A 19,324-nucleotide genomic window follows, 5' to 3' on the forward strand; every position below is an offset into this window, starting at 1 on the left:
TGGAAAAGAGTTTTTTTGTTGCTCTTGATGAGCTTATTTTGTGGAGCTAGGTTTCTGCAGTCAATAACAGAACACGGTGTATATCGAAAAATTGTACTTCCAGTTTATTTTCCTAAACTGTAACAAAATCCACTCTCGATATGTGAAATAAATATTTGCATATACTCATTTTAATTGGAACGTCCTTAAGTATAGTTAATTATATGATTATTATTCTTTAAAATAAAATCAATATTAAATTTTTATGCAACTTGCTTGCAGTAAAGAATATCATTTTATATAAACCATTATAATTGAATACCTCTTTCCAGATTGACAAATATTGCTGACAATGAAAATTGTAAAACCAATTAATCGTGTTCAAGATCATCACGTAACTCCAATTAATAAAAAGAAATATGAAAATGAAAAACGAAAAACATTCCATGAAATATTAAGACCAATATTGAAGATTGTCCAATTTTTTGGAATATTACCAGTTTCTGGGATCAATGAATCACAGCCAAATAAATTAAAATTTTCTTTATTTTCATGGCGATGTTTACAAAGTATTGTGTATGTGATTGGAATGTGTATGCTGGGATTTGCAGATAGTTTGGAATTAATGGAACAGGGTATAAGTTTTAGTGGGGCTGGTAGGAATATTATATGTTTTTTCATGCTAATGTGTAAAATACTTCACTAAATTTTAAGAACCACACATTAAAATTTATGTGAATTTTTTTTAGAGTTAACTCATTTTTAGTTACTAATTATCGCGCAAGACTAAGACGCATAACAAAACTTTTACCAGACTTATTATTGAAAATAATTAACCAAAATTTCTAAATATATGAAGATAATTGATTTATGTATTTGTAATGATTAATAATATAAAAGATGCCATAAATTCTGAAATAATACAATAAGAATCAATCAAAACTTAAGTTTAAAATATAGTTGATGCAAGATCAAAAACAAGAATCGATTGACGAAGAACAAGACTTAACTTGATTATTTTTACAACTTGCAAGATCAAGACACAACTCTGTAAGACCGAGACCTAACTTTGCAATTCCAAGACGTTTCTTGCTAGATCAAGACCCAAGACGAAAACTAATAATGCAAGTCCAATACCAAGATATTGGTATTGTCAAGAGCAAGATAACTATGGTCTTGATCTTGATCTTGGTCTCGCTCATCACTGCAAAAATTACCTTGAGATTGTTTTAGGTGGAGTATTTTTTTATATTTTTAATATTTCCAACATATTACTATTCATGAAATTGGCATATTACTGGCCAAAATTAATGAAAGAATGGACAAAAGTGGAACATCATTTGATTTTACATCCAACACAAGTTAATCTTCCAAGAAAATTGTATAAAATTGCAATAATTATGACTATTTTGGCAGCAAGTTAGTTAATGACATTGATCTAATGTGTACGGTTTTCTTTTTATGGCAACCATGCTTTTATTTGTTCTAAAAAAGTACTGATATTTTCAGGGATCTAATGTTTTGAAAACGGTTAATATGCGTATTTATCCATCTAACCCGGCCATAACGGAAATAAAACCATGACACGGATCACAATAATATCCTGGCAGAACTGCAGGCTATACCATAGATCTTACCTGGTATTGCATGAGTAGGGATGCAAAAAAAAAAAAACATCGGTTGGAAAACGTCGATGTTTTTTTTACATATTTCTCTACGATTGACAAATATTGGATGGCGAAGTTGAATTATCTCGGGAACATGTTTTTCATATCTTGCCACTTTTCAATTGGATTTTGAGTAATCGGAACAACAGCTGATCCAAGATAGTTTGTTTCTGATACTTCCAAATATTAAACGCCTTATCTTCTGAGTCATCAGAAGAATCTGATCTTCTAGTGAAATTTGTGGCTTTTTTTGCGAATGAATTAATAAATTAAAACAATCACTTTACTTTTGGGTAGTTGTTTTTTTCAAAACTTTTAAGTAAAACATCGTTTGGCTTACCATCGATACATCGATGTTTTGACATACTAAACATCGATGGCAAAAATCGATGTTTTTTAAAATATCAGCATGCACGATGCTGATGTTTTAAAAAACGTGCACGACTACTTTCAAAACCGAAATTTCACTCATATCATGTTACTAGTCAAGAATCGATTGCAATTGAAATAGAAAAGATTAAATAACCTTGAGAGAAAATATGCGGGATAGTCTTTGGGCACTGCCGATAGAAGTGAAAACTAACTAACTTGTGAATTGTATGTAATGTTATTATTTATATGCGTTTCCACTATTTATGTCCTGGGGTTTAATTATTTGGTGTGGAACCCTGAAAAAAATATTTTTTAGTGGACCAAATTGTGAACCTCGAACCATCCTCGCATCCAATTGAACACATAGAAAAAATTTCATCAAAATCGATCCATTCGTTTAGGAGTTTAATTACAATCACACGCGCAGTTCGAGTAAAATTTTTGTGGGATGACAAGTCGAATTTCTTTGCTCGAAGAAAGTATACCAACATAATGTTCCATCAGCGAGTTTTACCGTAGGTTTGCTAAAAAATACACGTACACATTAAATCTAATGCCAGTCACTATCCATTAGACATAACCAACAGTTTAATTTTGCTCGATTTTCTTTTTTATAGCTGATCATATTTTTTCGATATGTAATACAATGTTACAAATTGGATCGTGTATCTCAGAATCCAAAATTCAAGCATACTTTGAGATACGATTTATTCATGTATTTAATCGTACATCGTTTGAGTATTGGAAAGCAATACTATGTCAATTACTAAATATAACCGCAACTTTCGTATGGTCATTTATTGACGCCTTTTTAATAATAATTAGTATGGCGTTAACGGAATTATTTGAACGTGTTACGAATAAAATCAAAATATTTTATTTACAGGTATTTTAATTTTCTGAAAGTGTAACCTCTGAGCACATGGCTTCTGTTGCTTTATTTACAGGAAGTCGATGAATCTATTTGGTCGAATATTCGAGAAGATTTTAATAAAGTAACAATATTATGTCGTTTGGTTAATAAAACAATGTCTGATTTAATTTTACTGTCTTTTACAAGTAATTTATATTCGATTTGTGCTCAAATACTTCATAGTATTAGGTAAGAATACTACGTGTTTTAAGTTTTCAAACAAACTATTGTTGACCGATTGGAGGATTTTCGCCTAAGTTAATTTATTTGGTTTCAATAACTAAGGTGAAACCTAATATTGGCTAGCCGATAATGCGGTGCTGCATTTTCGAAATTTATTGAAGCTACGTTAAATTTGATCAAATATTTAAAAAGCATGACCCAAAATTAGTGGGATTACATACTTGAATGATCAAAACTGGATAAAAGTTGCGTACGATAGAGCAAAATTAAATTATTTGGATTATGATGACGTCATAAGGTTCAAAAAATCTATTTTTTGGATAATTTGGGCAAATCTTATCGTATTTGAATGAACTTTTTTTGAAACCCACTAATTTTGAGTTATATTTTTCATTTTTTGTGGTAGTTATTAGTTTTTCTTAGCCGTTATACCAAATGTGGAAACCATGTTACTGCATTTTCGAAATTTATTGAAGTTACGTTAAATTTGACCAAATATTTGAAAAGGTTGACCCAAAATTAGTGGAATTACATACTTGATTGATCAAAATTGGATAAAATTTGCGTGTGGTAGTGCTATATCAAATTTTTTGGGTTTTTATGACGTCATAAAGATCAAAAAATATTTTGGATATTTGGCCAAATTTTATCGTATTTGAATGAATCGTGTCAACAATATCAATAATAACAATAATTTTTCTTTATAATTTTTAGTCCCATGAAAAATTTATCTGCAATATATTTTTTCTACTCAATGATTTTTCTTCTATTAAGGACATTATATTTGACATTAACTTTATCAAAAGTACATGAAGCTAGTCGGGATCCATTACAATATTTATTTCAAGTACCAAAACAATCATATTGTCAAGAGGTAAGTTCTACCGAAGAAATGATTATATTTAAACTTTTGTTCCATCTCTAACGGTTTACAAGATGGGTCTAATGGACCCAAGACCCAATGACTTATGTTGCTCATTTACGAACTCGACCTCACTTTTTATGTTCTGAGCACAGACAGGCGGACAGATAATCAAAAATTGACTAGTTAGGTGATTTTATAAATATTTATACCAAAATTTTGTTCGTAACGACAATATTTTTAAGCGTTACAAACTTGGGTATAAACTTAGTAATATACATGGTATAAAAATTCATATCTTGCCATTTATTGAACATATAGCGACACATATTTTTGTTGGAAGTTGAACGTCCTACAAAAGAGATATCAGTCTCCTTTGAGTTATTTAAAAAGGTTTTCTTTTGCTGCTCCCAAACAATGGATGATTGCAGTTATAGAAAAATAAAATAAATTGTATCCTTTTTAGGTTGGACGATTTGTTACACAAATTACATCGGAAGTGATTGCATTAACCGGCATGAACTTTTTTTCTGTACGAAAAGGAATGATTTTATCTGTGAGTCAATTCTGTTTAAAGGCTAGTCTCACGCAGTCAATATCATTGAATCAATATTGAAATCGAAAAATATTTTGTCGTCTGAGAATTATATTGAAACAATAATATTCGAAGAAAATTCAAACGACTTAATTTTTATTGAAGATTCACCAATTTATTTAGCGGAAGCATTTGCTATGCTCGGCTGTTTTTTATTCAGAGAATGCTATCTCTGTCCAAATCATCTTTTTATTTGACTAATATTATTGACTCGTATAAGGGCACCTGAATTTTACCGTTGAGTTAATAAATAACATTGGTTCAAGAATATTGACCGTATGAGACAAGTCTAAAGATTCAAGTTAAACAGTCTGCGTTAACAATTAGTTTTGTTTTTTAGGTAGCTGGAACAATATTAACATACGAACTTGTATTAATACAGTTTCATGAAACTGATCCTGTTGTAGCAATTGGAACACCAAAAAATATTAGCAATCAAATAGTGTTAGCACCTTGTACAAAATTTAATATTAGTATCCCCGATTATTTATAATCTTAAAAGTCGAGAATTAAAAAAATAAATTTAAGTAAGGTTGATCGGACTGTAAGTACCTACACTAGAAATTTATAGTACGCACTCTAAATTTTACTTTTTAAACAAAAATAGAAAATTTTAACTTGTAAATTAATTTTTTTAATCGGATTTATGTAATTATTTAATTACTAAAAATAATAATAAATCGTCTTTTGACTCGTATAAATTTTCGCGAATTTTCAAGTTAAGATAATTATTCGTATGAGTTAGCAATTAATGCCATATACCTAGAGCATATATGACACAGTTGGTAAAGGCGGTTGGCATGGAACCTAAAGACCCGAGTTCGATTCCCGCCATTTGTGTATATTTTCATTTCTCTTGAATTAAAATTATTAAATGATTTTGTATAACGATATTATTTAATTTAATAAAAAATTTATTTTTAATTAAATTAAACGAGTTTTATTTTCATAAATTCCTTCCTGGATTAACTGTTTCCAAAAACATTTACTATCTAAAATAGAAACTAAAACTCTTGAGCAGTGTTGCTAACTTAGTAGTTTTACTACTAAAACAATTCGGTCTTACCATCGTAAGAAAGTTAAGGGTGCAAACAGATAAAGCTTTAAAAACTGCGAAAGTCTACGATATTTTGAAATACAATGAGGGTAAAGGGGCTGGAAAGTTGACATCTCAAAAGGTCATTGCCATTAACTTAGCCCTTTATACAGATTTTCAACTCTGTAAGGCTATTTGGAGGGGCTGTGCACGAAAAAAGGGGTTGTTCCTCTAGAATTCCCCTCAATATTGTTTTAATCAACAAGCAACTTTTCGTAGTACTAAAATAAGTGCCCGAATATCGAATAGAAACCGAATATTCATTTCATCTCTATTAATAATTTTTAAATTGACAAATAATAATGGTTTTTATTTATTCGTTTCAATTAATGTAACAAATCATTGTTATATTAATAACCATGAACAAGTATTTCAGAAGAGTAAATAAAAACATTTTCATGTTTACATGAAAACATTTAAATGATATATTAAATCATATTTAATTACTTGTACTATTAACAAAATGTTTAATAACATGTATATGTCACAGCCAACTAGCTTAATTAGCCATTCAATTAAGAGCCTAACCTTTTTAGTAAAAACGCTGTTCAACTAGCGGCCTAAAAATATTCAATTATTCAATCAAACAGCTAGGCAAATGCCTTGGATCGATAGCGTAACTACTTGCTTAGCCTAGTCATTTAAATTTAGTTCCATTTTCGACCACCTGGCGCTGAATCGTACACACTGTCAATATGGCTTGGGTAAGCAACAACAGTGTTTGTTTTTATCATAGATTCATTGCGTTGACGCAAAAAAGTACAACAGAAGAGTGCAGTGAGAAAAAATTGGATCTAAGTATGTTAGGTACTATTAAAAACTAGTTTTCACGGTAAGAGTTGCAGTACTCAGATACAAACTATGCCAACAAAATTCCAGGAAGTTTAATTTCTTTGAGAGAGACTGTAGTGTTGGTAAATAAGAATCCCATTCCATAGAACATTCTGGACTATAAAGCTCTCCCTTTCAAGCTCATGAGTAAATGATAAACAAATAACAAAAACAACCATAAAAATATAAATATTTCAAAAACATATTTTTTTTTTTTTATTAATTTACAATAACAAACATGTTTGTTGAGAAAAATTGACAACAATAATAACATTACAATTAAATAAAATTCTTGTAATTATAATGTATCACGCAATAAATATTTGTTATTTGTTTGTTTATTATTAGGGGGCGTGTATGACGTTTGTCACGTTTTGATCGTAGGCTTTATTCTAGGTCTGTTTCTAAATACAAGCCGTTATGCTACCCATCATGTTTTGTCATGATTCTATTACTATTATAATCGTGAAAGTTTGTAAGCCTGTTTGGGTGGATGCTGGTTACGTTTTCACGCAAAAACTACTTAACAGATTTTGATGAAACCTCACAGTATTATAGCTTTTAGATCAGAATCAGAACATTGTTACATAAAATAGCCATTCTTAGGAAGTCCTCAATAACAGCTACGACTTTGATGATTTTTTTTTAAATGATTCTTTTTGTATAGTAAATCAGAAACATTTAAGAGGGGGAAAATAAACTGAATGGGGAATTGGCAATGTCACGACGGATATATCGACGCCCAGCCTAAATCGCTAATGCCTGAAAATTGAAATTTCGACAGGGCATTGATTTTATACTGCAGTTGTAATTTAAGAAAGGATTTTTCGAAATTCATCCCCTTAAAGGGTGAAATAGGGGATGAATATTTGTATGAAAACTAGCGGCCCCGACGGACGGTGTCCCGTAAAAACTCCAATTCATGAATACCTATACTACGTTTAGCCTGTCCGCTAAACCCATCCCGCTAAACCCCAATTTAACTCCTATTTATTGGAGTGGCCTGACCTTCGACCTTTGGCCTGACCTTTGATAGTAGAGCTCGCTGCGCTCGCATATGGCTCTAATAAATGCCTATTGACAATACCTGAATACTATTAAAAATACATAGTACACATAGTATACATAATGTGATATGATTTATATGCGCTCCCACCATTTAATGAAATTTCATTTTTTTGGTACGGAGCCCTCAAAAACAGTTGTACTGGACCAAATTGTAAATCTAAACCATTCTCGAATCTCCACGAACACACACAAAAAATTTCATCAAAATCGGTCCAGCCGTCTAGGAGGAGTTCAATTACATACACACGCACACAAGAAATATATATATTAAGATATATACAAATCTTCATTTTGGAGTTCTCTACTTAACCGATTTTAAGATTTCCTTCGCCTATATATATGCTACATTATCAGCAAGTAACATGGGCTGAATTTTGTTTTAAAAAAAATTTGGGCTCCGCGCCAAAAGTAAAAATCCATTAAGAAGTAAAACCGTCTTACTTTTGAGTTAAGTAAGGGCATAAGTAAGCGCAAGGCAGGCGAAAGCTATTACCAACAGGCGCGGATCTAGAAATTTTGTTCGGGGGGGGGGGGTGGTTGTAGGATTTTTGTCATTTTTGTTTTTCAATAAAATAACAAAAAAACCAAATAAACAAAGATTTTTTTTTGTTTTTCGGTTTGTAAAATATTGATTCAGCTCTTTTTTTTGAAATGCGGGCTGTTTTGGGGGGGGGTTATGACCCATGTGACCCCCCCCCCCCTTAGATCCGCGCCTGATTACCAAGTAGTTTTTGTTTTTAAACTAGAAATTTTCTAACAAAGCGGGCGAGTAACTACTAATTTTTATATATTTAATAATGATCAAAACAAAACCGTGATATGTGGTATACTGGCATGTATTTAGGTACAGACGAACTTATATTCGGAAAAACATATAATTTTTCGAGCTGTTTTTTTATAATACTAAACAATATAATTATGAGGCATATTATTTTTGTTACCTATTGTAAATAATTATTATTTTTAAGTTAAACTTTATCATTTTGTAGATGGATATGCATATTTAGAGCTATTTTTTTGAAACATTAAAATATTTTTAAAATTTGTGACTATGTAGAAAAAAATAAAGGTAAGTATTTTTATAATTATTTACGTTTAAATCCTATTTTATAAAGAAATAAATATAATTGCGAAAATATTTGGGGCGGATCGACTCATGACCTTGGCAATCCTTTGGATACAGAAAAATTTATTTAAAATAAAAGTATTCAAAACAGACCAAATAAAAATTTTTTAGCCAACTCCGAAAATTCTCAATCAAGTTTAGGTACTTCTATTTGTCTTGATGACGATTTTAATACTGATAAAAAATGCCAAACTGACAAATGGCTTCAGGCAAAATAAAAAAGTACTTATTCTTAAAAATATCGTCTCAAATGGGGTCTTTTATTAAATCAAAATTTAAAAAAAATTATTATTATTCATTAATTAAAAAAATATGAAATTCATTAAATTGAGCTAATTTTCTTTAACTTCGAAATTTTAAATTCAAAAATTTAGGAAACCAAGACCAAATTTTTAACAAAATTTTAAGATATATTACAAATATATTTTAACAAAATTCGCACTTTACCGTTCCATAGCATCTTTCAGCCAATATTCATAAAATAAATACTTTCAAAAGGTCATTTGAAGGTGATTCAATATTTTAAATGAAAAACAAATAAAAACAAAATTTCCTGATCTAATAAAATATACAAAATAAACATGTTTTAGCTTTGATTAAAAATTATAATATTTTCAATTTTCTTTTAATAACAAATCAATAACTATTCTAAATGGAAAATTGAAAATATTTCATTTTTATTTATATGCAGTAAATTTACCTACATAAAAATACATTTATTTAGTAAGAGCTTTTGAGAGTTTCAATATCACATTATTTTCACTTTAAGTACATAGAGTGCTAAATAAAAGTTTAAGTAAAAAATTACTTTTTAAGAGACAAGATTCTATTGTACTAGGTTAGGTTATATTGGCTGTCCACGAAGGGCACACTTAAGCTATAGAGCCCATTGTGATACCATATATGTGTTTTACCACCTTTCCGCTGATAATTTCATTTATCAGCTCCTCAATTTCAGAGGCTGAGTGCGCCTCCTTCATGCATATACCATGCACTATACCAGCCCATCTAAACTCTTAACTAAATTAATTTTTGTTGCGACGGCGGGAATCGAACCCGCTACCCTATGCATACCGTGGACGGAGTTGGTTATGCCTTAACCAACTGTGCTAATAGGGCGACAAGCGTCTGTTAACTTTGTTGTTAAAAATAAAATGGATTTTCTATTTTCCTAAAAAATTTTTGAATAACTTTTTTTTGGGCGAGTTTTTGAGTTTTGATCCTGAAAATCTGTATCAGGACACAAAAATATATAGAAAAATATCTGTAAATCCAGGGATCTCAATCCTCCTGGGAGCTTTTTCGGCACCTCAGCAGTTACGATTTATTGTCCACGCTATATATAATTAAGAATGTAAATATTGACCATATTTTCTATACTAAATAGAATGTAAAGAAAATATTATTTTTCATTTTCATTTAACACCAGTCGTCGTCCCAACCATAATTATAAATAATATGTTTGTTATCAATACGTCATATCAATATGAGGAATAATATTATTAATATTGACAATGAGTACTCAATTTTTAAAGTGACATTTTTTATATATTTTTAAAAACATGCAAACAAAGATTAATAATCTATTTAACTTTAAAAGGTAGATAGAATTTTCATCATTTTATTTTTAAATATATTTTAATAAAATTGTTATTAAAATCTCTTTCCAAAACTATCTAAAATTCAATAAAATTACCCATAATAAATGAATAATTAGAATTGCAAGTACATGAAAAGCGTAAAAATTTTCCGGTTTTTGTCCATAAGTTACGACACACCCAAAGAAATGGATTTTAGAGAGTCAGAAGTATGTTCTGTAAACTAAATAAATGTGCCATAAACGTTTTTTATGAATATCAATATATGGTGGAAGCGATGGAAAGAAAAACGGCAAGAAATCGTCTTTGCACATTTTCGAAAAACTTTGTACATACACTTTTGCAAGATTTCGCATGTTAACAACAACGAAATTGGGAAAGTATCAAATTGGTAGACGGAAATGAAGCATAGTGGATGAACCGTGGTTTTTGTATCTTATTTATAGAAAAATTTCCGACTGAATGACAGAGATTTAGTATCATGGTGATTTTCTTTTAAGGATGTATGACTATTTTGAACAAAAAGCTTGATTGACTAAATCTAAATCAATTTTGAATATTTTAGTAGGGTTGCCCGATTATTTAAATAAATAATTAACTTCAAAAGTAGGTGATTTTATGGTAAAACGGTAAATGGATATGTTTTCATAGATTTCTCCAAAACTAGTCGGTTGATATTAAAAAAAAACTTTTAAATTAAAGTTAAAACCTTAATAAATAATGGAAAACAAAAAAACCTGTTGTGTCTGACTAATTAAGGATGTATGAGCACGATAGTGGGGACACAAAATAAAAAATATATATTTTCAATTTTGATGGTGAATTATGTTCTTTTTTCGATATCTGGAGTAATTTTCAAAATATCGAAAATTATGTTTAATTATTTATCTTTCGAAATTTCGAAAAGCAAGACAGATATCGAAAAATTTTATTTTTATTTTCGTCTCCATCCATGAAATTATAACAAAATTCATCATCAAAATTGAAAATAAGGTACAACGAATTTCAATCCTAAATCTAAAATTGCCTCGGTGTTCGTACAACCTTAAATATTTTGTTTTTAATCTCCTTACTCCCTCCCTCCCATTACTTTTTTGTTCCATTGTGCCCAATCTACCCCTATATAATAACATTGTACTCACTTTACGATGTTAATTTCTGTTTTGTACTTGCTTAATTTCGTTGTTGCTCAGTGTTCGCCTTCGTATCTGCCCGAAGCTTCACCAATTGTAACTCGATCAATCCTCCAAAGTGTAGACAAAGAAAATCATTTAGAAAAAATTGAATGTTCGTCTATTTAAAAGATGAATTTTCCGTTGCAGAAGAACAAAATGAAACTTGTAAAACCATATAATGGAATTCAGGATACATCAACGGCCAGAATGGATACCGGAGCATTAAAGAAAAATGTTAAAAATCCACAAACATTACACGAAATAATTAAACCATTATTAACAATGGCACAATGTTTTGGGATACTGCCAGTAATGGGTATCAGATCACCAACACCAAATGATTTAAAATTTTCATTTCGATCATGGCGATTTTTTCAAAGTATATTATTTTTAATAGCGATGTGTTCATTAGCATCTGGCAATTTTTATCAATTACATGCAGATGGTTTAAATTTTTATCGAAGCAGTAAGTTTCAGCAAAATAAAACTCAGGTCTAGATTAGGAACGTGTTTTTGATGTGTAACATCTTTCTGCTCGGTTGTTGTATATTTTTTTATGGTAGTGATTTTGTAATCCGAAGTAGAGCGCGAGCTATTTTATTTCATTTATATTTAAATACAACATCTTGTGTATCTACAGTACAATAGCGGAAGTTAATAACATGTCAGACGTTATGTTGCACATCATACACAACTTCTGTAAGGCTCGCTCGTTTTGTTTCTTTCAATTCTCTTTAATTAGGTTTGAAATCTGAAGAGAGATAGCTTTATATGATTATTTTTTCTGGACCTGAGGAAAAAATGCTACCATCACATCGAATGAGTTTAATTTTTTTTAGTTGGAGTTTTATTTAATATCTTTTCAATCACGACAATGATTTTATTCATGAAACTAGCATATTATTGGCCAAAATTAATGCAAGAATGGGCAATTATTGAATCTCAAATGAGTATATATTCACCTAGTTTTAATTTACATCGGAGATTATACATAACCGCTGTTGTGATTCTAGTTTGTGCTACAAGTAAGTCAATGAGTCAAAGAAATGAAGTAATCATAGACATAAGTGCACTACGAGTTCTACTTTTGCAATATACTGCTGAGAAATGTTATCCCTAAATTTTATATGAAGTTTAGAAGTGCACCAAAATATACACTTTCAATAATAGCCTGGTGTCCCCTCAATAATTTCATTCCGGTAACGCCCATGAACATAGAAAGGCTCAGTCATGGTATCAAGTCGAAGTTTTCCGATTTTGCCCGTATAGTCCAGGAGCTGTCGATCTAAAAAGTTCCCTCATACGTGCATATATTTTTTTTAAAGAAAATAGATAGTTTAAAACTATAGGAATTCGAAACGGTAGGTTTGCGTGGTTTTGCAAAGCCGAAAAAATGTTTAAAAAAATTAATTATTAAAAAAATCGATAAATGTTTGTCTCTCATGTTGTGAAATGGTTTGCCTAAAGTATATTCTACAGAAAATTTCATTATCTTTCAGAAAAAATTTACGCAAACCAATTTTTTTAGCCGGGAGAGTCAGGCAAGCCTTTTAAAGTGTGTGATGAGGGAGGAAATTTCTCCCTCATTACGTAACATGATTTTTTTATTTTTATTTTGTTCCTTGCAGTGCCTACTTTAAGATTATCTTGGTTTGCGGGCTCAGAAACGGCCGGAAATGTCCAGCAAACCAGCTTAAAGTTCATCTACTCTGAACTCATTTTCAATAAATATAAACTAGAATAAATGTTTCGTTGTAAAATTACTATTGTTTTATGGTGATTTTTATTTTTTATTTTCTATTAAATACTTTTATTTTATAAAATTACTTTTCTATATTTTCTTTTGATATACTTTAGTACGAACTTTATATAGGATATGACGTCTTGTTGTTTTTACGATTTGAAATAATGAAAGGGTAAATATAATTAAAGGAATAATAGGAAATTTTTATTTTGGATGGATTTAATAATTTAATAGAGTGAAAACAATTATCAATTGTTAATGCTAAAACATAGTTTATTTTATTGATCATCAAAGTCAAACATAGTTTATATCATTAATCATCGAAGTCAATTTCATCAATACTCCAATGATTTCTATTTGTTGATTCTTTATCTTCTTCACTCTCTTCCTCTGATTCTTCGGTATTAATTTCTGCTCGCAAAATTTCTTCTACTTTTGAAGGTGCCGCTGGGTCTTTGTACCATAACGGTTCTAACTTATTGTCGCTATTCAATTGCCATCCACATTCAGTGGGTTCATATACGACACACAGAGGTTCAGTGGCATTTTGCCACATTGTATTTACAAATATTGTACGCAAAGTTTTCTGCGACAAGGTTTTCCAACATGGAGGAATGTTGCTGGAATCGAAATTAATCAGATCTTTATAAAATTGTTCTTTAACGCTTGTACTTGCGAAAAACTTCAAGAACAATTCAAACCTAGCACTATTAATAGATGATGTAAATTTACATCATTTTTATCGATATTGTACATTTCATTTGTAAATCGCTGTAAAATTTCCATTTTTTCATCATTATTGACATCTTCTGGATCTGTTAAATGCTCGAACATATGTTGGTACTCTTTATTTTGTATGAAAATATTCAGCGGTTTGATTTTTCCTTTGCGGACGAAAGCTGCAGTATAATCTGACCCCGTGAAGGCATGAAAACCTGGCAGAGCTCGACAAAGTGATGGACCTAATTCTTTTGCAAGATCTGTGCAACTTATGTAATTTATTTCAGAGCCAGATTTACTGATTATCCAAATTTTTTGATGAGTAAATTTATGAATATTTCCTAAACAAATGACTAAGACATCAGTATCGACAGACCTTATCAAAATTTTTTTCTGGGGTGAACATTTATTTAAATGAAAGAAAATTCTTGTGTCAGCTTCTTCATGGGAACAAGTATAATCTTCATTTAAGGTTCGTGATATCTTTCCATCAATATTTTTGTAGACAAAGCATTTTTCCTCAACTGTCAAAAAAATTGTCTTGTCATTAATAAGAGAGCTGCATGAGTCATCTGTCCAATGTTCATATAAAAATTTGACTATTGCTTCCTTAAACTTAGAGTTATTCAAACTCTTATTGAAGTCAGTCGGTCTACTCTGTAAATAGTCGACTACTTGTATCTCACTATTATCTATCAAAATCTGGCTGTTGAATCCAATCCACATTGGAGTTTGTGTCACGAAAGGAACTGAAATCGCCCAAATGATGTCTCGGAGAATTGCATCTTGCTTGAAATTATGATTTTCTGCTGAAATATTTTCCAAATACTCATACGGATGAAGACATGTAGCAGCTCTTGGTTTTTTCATATATTTCGATATTTCGCGTGCATAAATATTTTAGAAATGCATATATATTTTCTCTTCGTCTTGACGTATTATGCTGGGTGCCCTTCAGCAGATGCAGGTAGATTTTCAAGTATAGAGATGACAGAAAGAGAGAAATGTATGTACATTCCGACCGAAAAGAATAACAATCTCTATCTTAGATTCTTAAAAACTACAGAAAGTATAGAAACTATCGTAGTTCTAGAAGCTCACCCCCGCAGCAACTTCATTATGTGTTTAAAAGAAAATATAGAAAAGTAATTTTATAAAATAAAAAATAAAAATCACCATAAAACAATAGTAATTTTACAACGAAACATTTATTCTAGTTTATATTTATTGAAAATGAGTTCAGAGTAGATGAACTTTAAGCTGGTTTGCTGGACATTTCCGGCCGTTTCTGAGCCCGCAAACCAAGATAATCTTAAAGTAGACACTGCAAGGAACAAAATAAAAATAAAAAAATCATGTTACGTAATGAGGGAGAAATTTCCTCCCTCATCACACACTTTAAAAGGCTTGCCTGACTCTCCCGGCTAAAAAAATTGGTTTGCGTAAATTTTTTCTGAAAGATAATGAAATTTTCTGTAGAATATACTTTAGGCAAACCATTTCACAACATGAGAGACAAACATTTATCGATTTTTTTAATAATTAATTTTTTTAAACATTTTTTCGGCTTTGCAAAACCACGCAAACCTACCGTTTCGAATTCCTATAGTTTTAAACTATCTATTTTCTTTTAAAAAAATATATGCACGTATGAGGGAACTTTTTAGATTGACAGCTCCTGGACTAGTATGTTTTAAGCAATTTCCCGTCGAATACCGAATCTTTCTAGCATGTCAGTGAGTGAGTCACCTTCAAACGGGGCTATATTGCATTTTCCATTAAAGGAAAAAAGAAAATACCATGCCAATCATGCTCTTTCAATCGGTAGAATTATTCAAAATTACACAAGGACCGATTAGAAGCATAACTATTTGTCGTTTATATTAACTTAAGAGTCATCTTTGCACCCTACCTCCTACGGCACTGTAATATTCCCTGGTCAATCATATTCCATGATAATTCCCGATTGTCACGGGTTTTTTTGGCCATTCTGTGTTATGAGCGATGGTTTAATATCAGTTTTTCTGCTGTTTATTATCTGAATATTAACCATAAATTAAATTTTAGTTGAAAATTCATTAGCAACATATTCATCAGTTGTAAGTGCACGATTGTGTGTGTCAAGAGGCACTGCATTACAGGCTTATTTTGAAGTACGATTTATGCCAGTATTCAATCGAATAGCATTTGCATATTGGAGAGGATTTCTATGCCAAGTAATAAATATAATCGCAACATTTGCATGGTCATTTATTGATGTATTTATAATAATGATTAGCATGGCATTAACGGAATTATTTCAACGAATTGTGAATAAAATTAAAAGCGTTCATTTGCAGGTAAATTAGCCATCATCTAATATATCAGATACATTTTCTGTAGCTCTTTGGATACTTGCTAATCTCCCTTTGCGAAAGACAGGAAAGAGTTCTGATTTTGTCGTTTCACCTCCGGTACATCTATTCTCAATCTCTTCCAGCGTCTTCCATGCCTAGTTCGTTAACTGTAGAGCTCTTTGTAAGAACTTCAATCAATTAAAAGGTTGGAGTTCAAATAATTTTCAGTAATGGTTCCTACTTAGCACGGAAGTATGATTCCTTCACGAAATAGTTCGTCGGCCGTTTTGTAGATTATTACTCCGCAAAGACCCGGTGCTCATATCAAAGTGACTTCTTGTGTCTTCGATAAAATTAAAATGTAGGAACCACTTTGTTGATCCAATAATTAAAGCATGAAAACAAACTTTCACGTGCTGATTAAGATCGTCCGCTGAAAGCGGGCGAGCACACCTCATATAGTGGAGCCTTTCAAAAAACACTTGTTAGCTAAAAAGATAATACCAACAAAATATATACAGTGGAACCTGGTTAAGTGAAACATCAAAAGGCCTACAAATTTGTCTCACTTATAGAGGTATTACTCAGTGTTTCAGATATCCAGGTATAAAGAAATATATGTCTCATTTATAGAGGGTTCTATTAATAGAGGTCAGAATACAGGTTTAACTTAAGTTTTTGACGCTTTTAAGATATTTTTAGAGCATTTTATTACATTTACATCAGATAAATTGCCTTGTTGACTAGTCATGTAACGGCCGGACTACTTTAATGACTAAATAAAATTTTAACTGAAATTCCTTCTTTGGAATGATTCTTAATTTAGAATGTGTCATTTTTAGGCAACTGAAGAATCAACATGGCGTAATATTCGAGAAAATTTTAATAAAGTATCAGCATTATGTCGATTAACAAATGATACTGTCTCTGATATTATATTATTATCATTTACCAGTAATTTATGTTTTATTTGTGCCCAAATTCTGCATAGTATCAAGTAAATATACAAGTATTTTTTAGAACTGTGTATATATATTCTATTCATTTTCCTACCACTATTAAATTCACTGGAGGAGATATTAAAAAAATTTGGACTGTTAATAAAAAATTCCCAGGCACGAGGATTCCGTTCAATCAACTCTGAAGTCTTTAAAACGTATCTGAAAATGTTTCCCATATCGAAGACAACATATTTACAATTCTAAAAAATACATTCTATATTATTTGAAATTTTCCATTAAACTTATGATGATTTTCTTTTAAATTTCAGCCCAATGAAACATGCTGCTGATGCAGTATATTTCTTTTTTTCAATGAGTTTTTTAGTAACAAGAACATTATTTCTAACATTAATCGCATCGAAAGTATATGAGGCAAGTCGAAGTCCTTTACCACTTTTATTTAATGTACCTGGCTATTCATATTGTTTAGAAGTAAGTAAACCTTAAAATAACAAAATATCAGTCCCTTTTACTAACAAAATTACTTCGAACATCTAAAATTGTATCATTTTTAATCAAATCTACGCTTTGATATTGAATTTTCTGAATTTCTATTTTTTAGATTGGGCGATTTATACAACAAATCACATCAGAAATAATTGCGTTAACTGGAATGAATTTTTTTTCTGTTCGAAAAGAAATGGTTTTATCTGTAAGTTTGTGAAAAATTTTCTTTTCAAAAGATCGAAATACATTTTTTTAGTCCATATTTAAACCAAATATAGGTCAGATTTTATTTTATATTTTACAAAATTCAAATTCAGCCATGGAAATTTCTTGATCGATATTTGATACTTTTTTCTTGAAGAAATCCGTGTAAGCATCTCAAATTAGTATCAATAATTTTTTATCATATTTATAATAAATATTATAATAAATATATGAACTTGAAAAAAAAGTTTCAAACCTTGACTTTTTTTCAAAACTAAATTTAAAATTATCAACAGCAGGTCAAAAAAGTCACGGCCACAATAATTTTTGATCAAAATAAATTATTTTCATTTTAAAATATTTTGATTTTTTAATTGAAGGGCATTTTAAATTTAAAATTTTTGATCATTGGTTTATGATTAAATTTAAGATACTCACTTACAGTCCGTAGGCTAATGAAATTTTCGGCGCAGGATATGCACCTCGTAAGCTCCGATGTGACTTGGTTTTTCCTGCTGCCAGCGAAACATGTAGACATTTTCGATTTTTTAATAGCGTTCTCAGCAATTTGAAGTTGTGAGACAAAGGGGGCACGTAGAAACTTGCTTGTTAGTCGAACATGCAGAAAATATAGAATGCTTTGCAGGCATATCACCCGTACTTACCCAAAAGGAGGAGAGGTATAGAGGAGCTCTATTTTCACATAAAAAACACTTTCAGCGTCAACTTCATGTCCAAGAAGCGGGGGCCGCAGCTCTCAACTGCTGGCCCCTTCAATACGCCCATATTCAGGGGTAGTTCGATAAGATTTTAGTATTATGTAATAAGTTTTCCTGTTTTTGTCCTTCGCTGAGGGGGTCCCCGATCCCAGGGCTTCCCCTTTTTGCCCTATTGTAGTTCCAGCCCTAATCACAAACCTAAGTTACCTTTGAATTCCCCCAGTTCATCTTATTCATTTATTAAAAGCGACGTGTTCGTTTCTAGGTAGCTGGAACAATTATTACATATGAGCTTGTATTAATTCAATTTAATGCTCAAACCGAAGATCTAGATTTACCAGCTCCTAAGAATGTGACACACGCGCTCATATTGCCAAACTGTTCGAAATATCCTGGAAATTAATGTAATCTTTTCATAATTTCGTACGGCGTGGAATTGAATTTGCGTCAAAAAAAAGGAGCATTAATTTTTTGTAAAAAGTTCATTTGAGTAAATGTATTTACACTACATTTCGTCGGCTTTATCGTTCGGCACTACAGAACATCAGGAATTTAATTCAAGAAAATCATATTTTCGAACACTTTGCAATTTCTGTATTTGAAGAGAGGTGTTAAACCTTTTATGATTTTCATGATTTTTGAGGCCTAATTGGATAAAAATAATCAAATGAAGTGAAATAATGGGCTT

At 30.7% G+C, this 19,324-nt stretch overlaps 1 protein-coding gene across 1 annotated transcript; it reads left to right on the forward strand.

Moving 5' to 3' along the window:
• Nucleotides 1-331: 331 nt before the first annotated feature.
• On the forward strand, nucleotides 332-19,039 carry LOC123295034 (gustatory receptor 5a for trehalose-like). The gene is made up of 13 exons (XM_044876242.1): nucleotides 332-614; nucleotides 2,636-2,904; nucleotides 2,966-3,120; nucleotides 3,829-3,988; nucleotides 4,443-4,532; nucleotides 4,912-5,013; nucleotides 11,613-11,931; nucleotides 12,362-12,490; nucleotides 15,997-16,268; nucleotides 17,108-17,262; nucleotides 17,536-17,698; nucleotides 17,829-17,918; nucleotides 18,902-19,039. The coding sequence occupies exons 1-13, from the start codon at nucleotides 332-334 to the stop codon at nucleotides 19,037-19,039; spliced, it is 2,325 nt and encodes a 774-aa protein (XP_044732177.1).
• The last annotated feature ends 285 nt before the right edge of the window (nucleotides 19,040-19,324 follow it).

The sequence above is a fragment of the Chrysoperla carnea genome, chromosome 1 (genome assembly GCF_905475395.1).
Source record: "Chrysoperla carnea chromosome 1, inChrCarn1.1, whole genome shotgun sequence".
NCBI classification, from domain to species: domain Eukaryota; kingdom Metazoa; phylum Arthropoda; class Insecta; order Neuroptera; family Chrysopidae; genus Chrysoperla; species Chrysoperla carnea.

Bases quoted from the DNA above. Each gene is read 5' to 3' on its own strand.
- LOC123295034 (XM_044876242.1), top strand. From the start codon at position 332: ATGAAAATTGTAAAACCAATTAATCGTGTTCAAGATCATCACGTAACT. The intron at 2,905-2,965 runs GTATTTTAATTT...CTTTATTTACAG, and splicing joins TCAAAATATTTTATTTACAG to GAAGTCGATGAATCTATTTG. The intron at 5,014-11,612 runs GTGTTAGCACCT...TTTCCGTTGCAG, and splicing joins AAAATATTAGCAATCAAATA to AAGAACAAAATGAAACTTGT.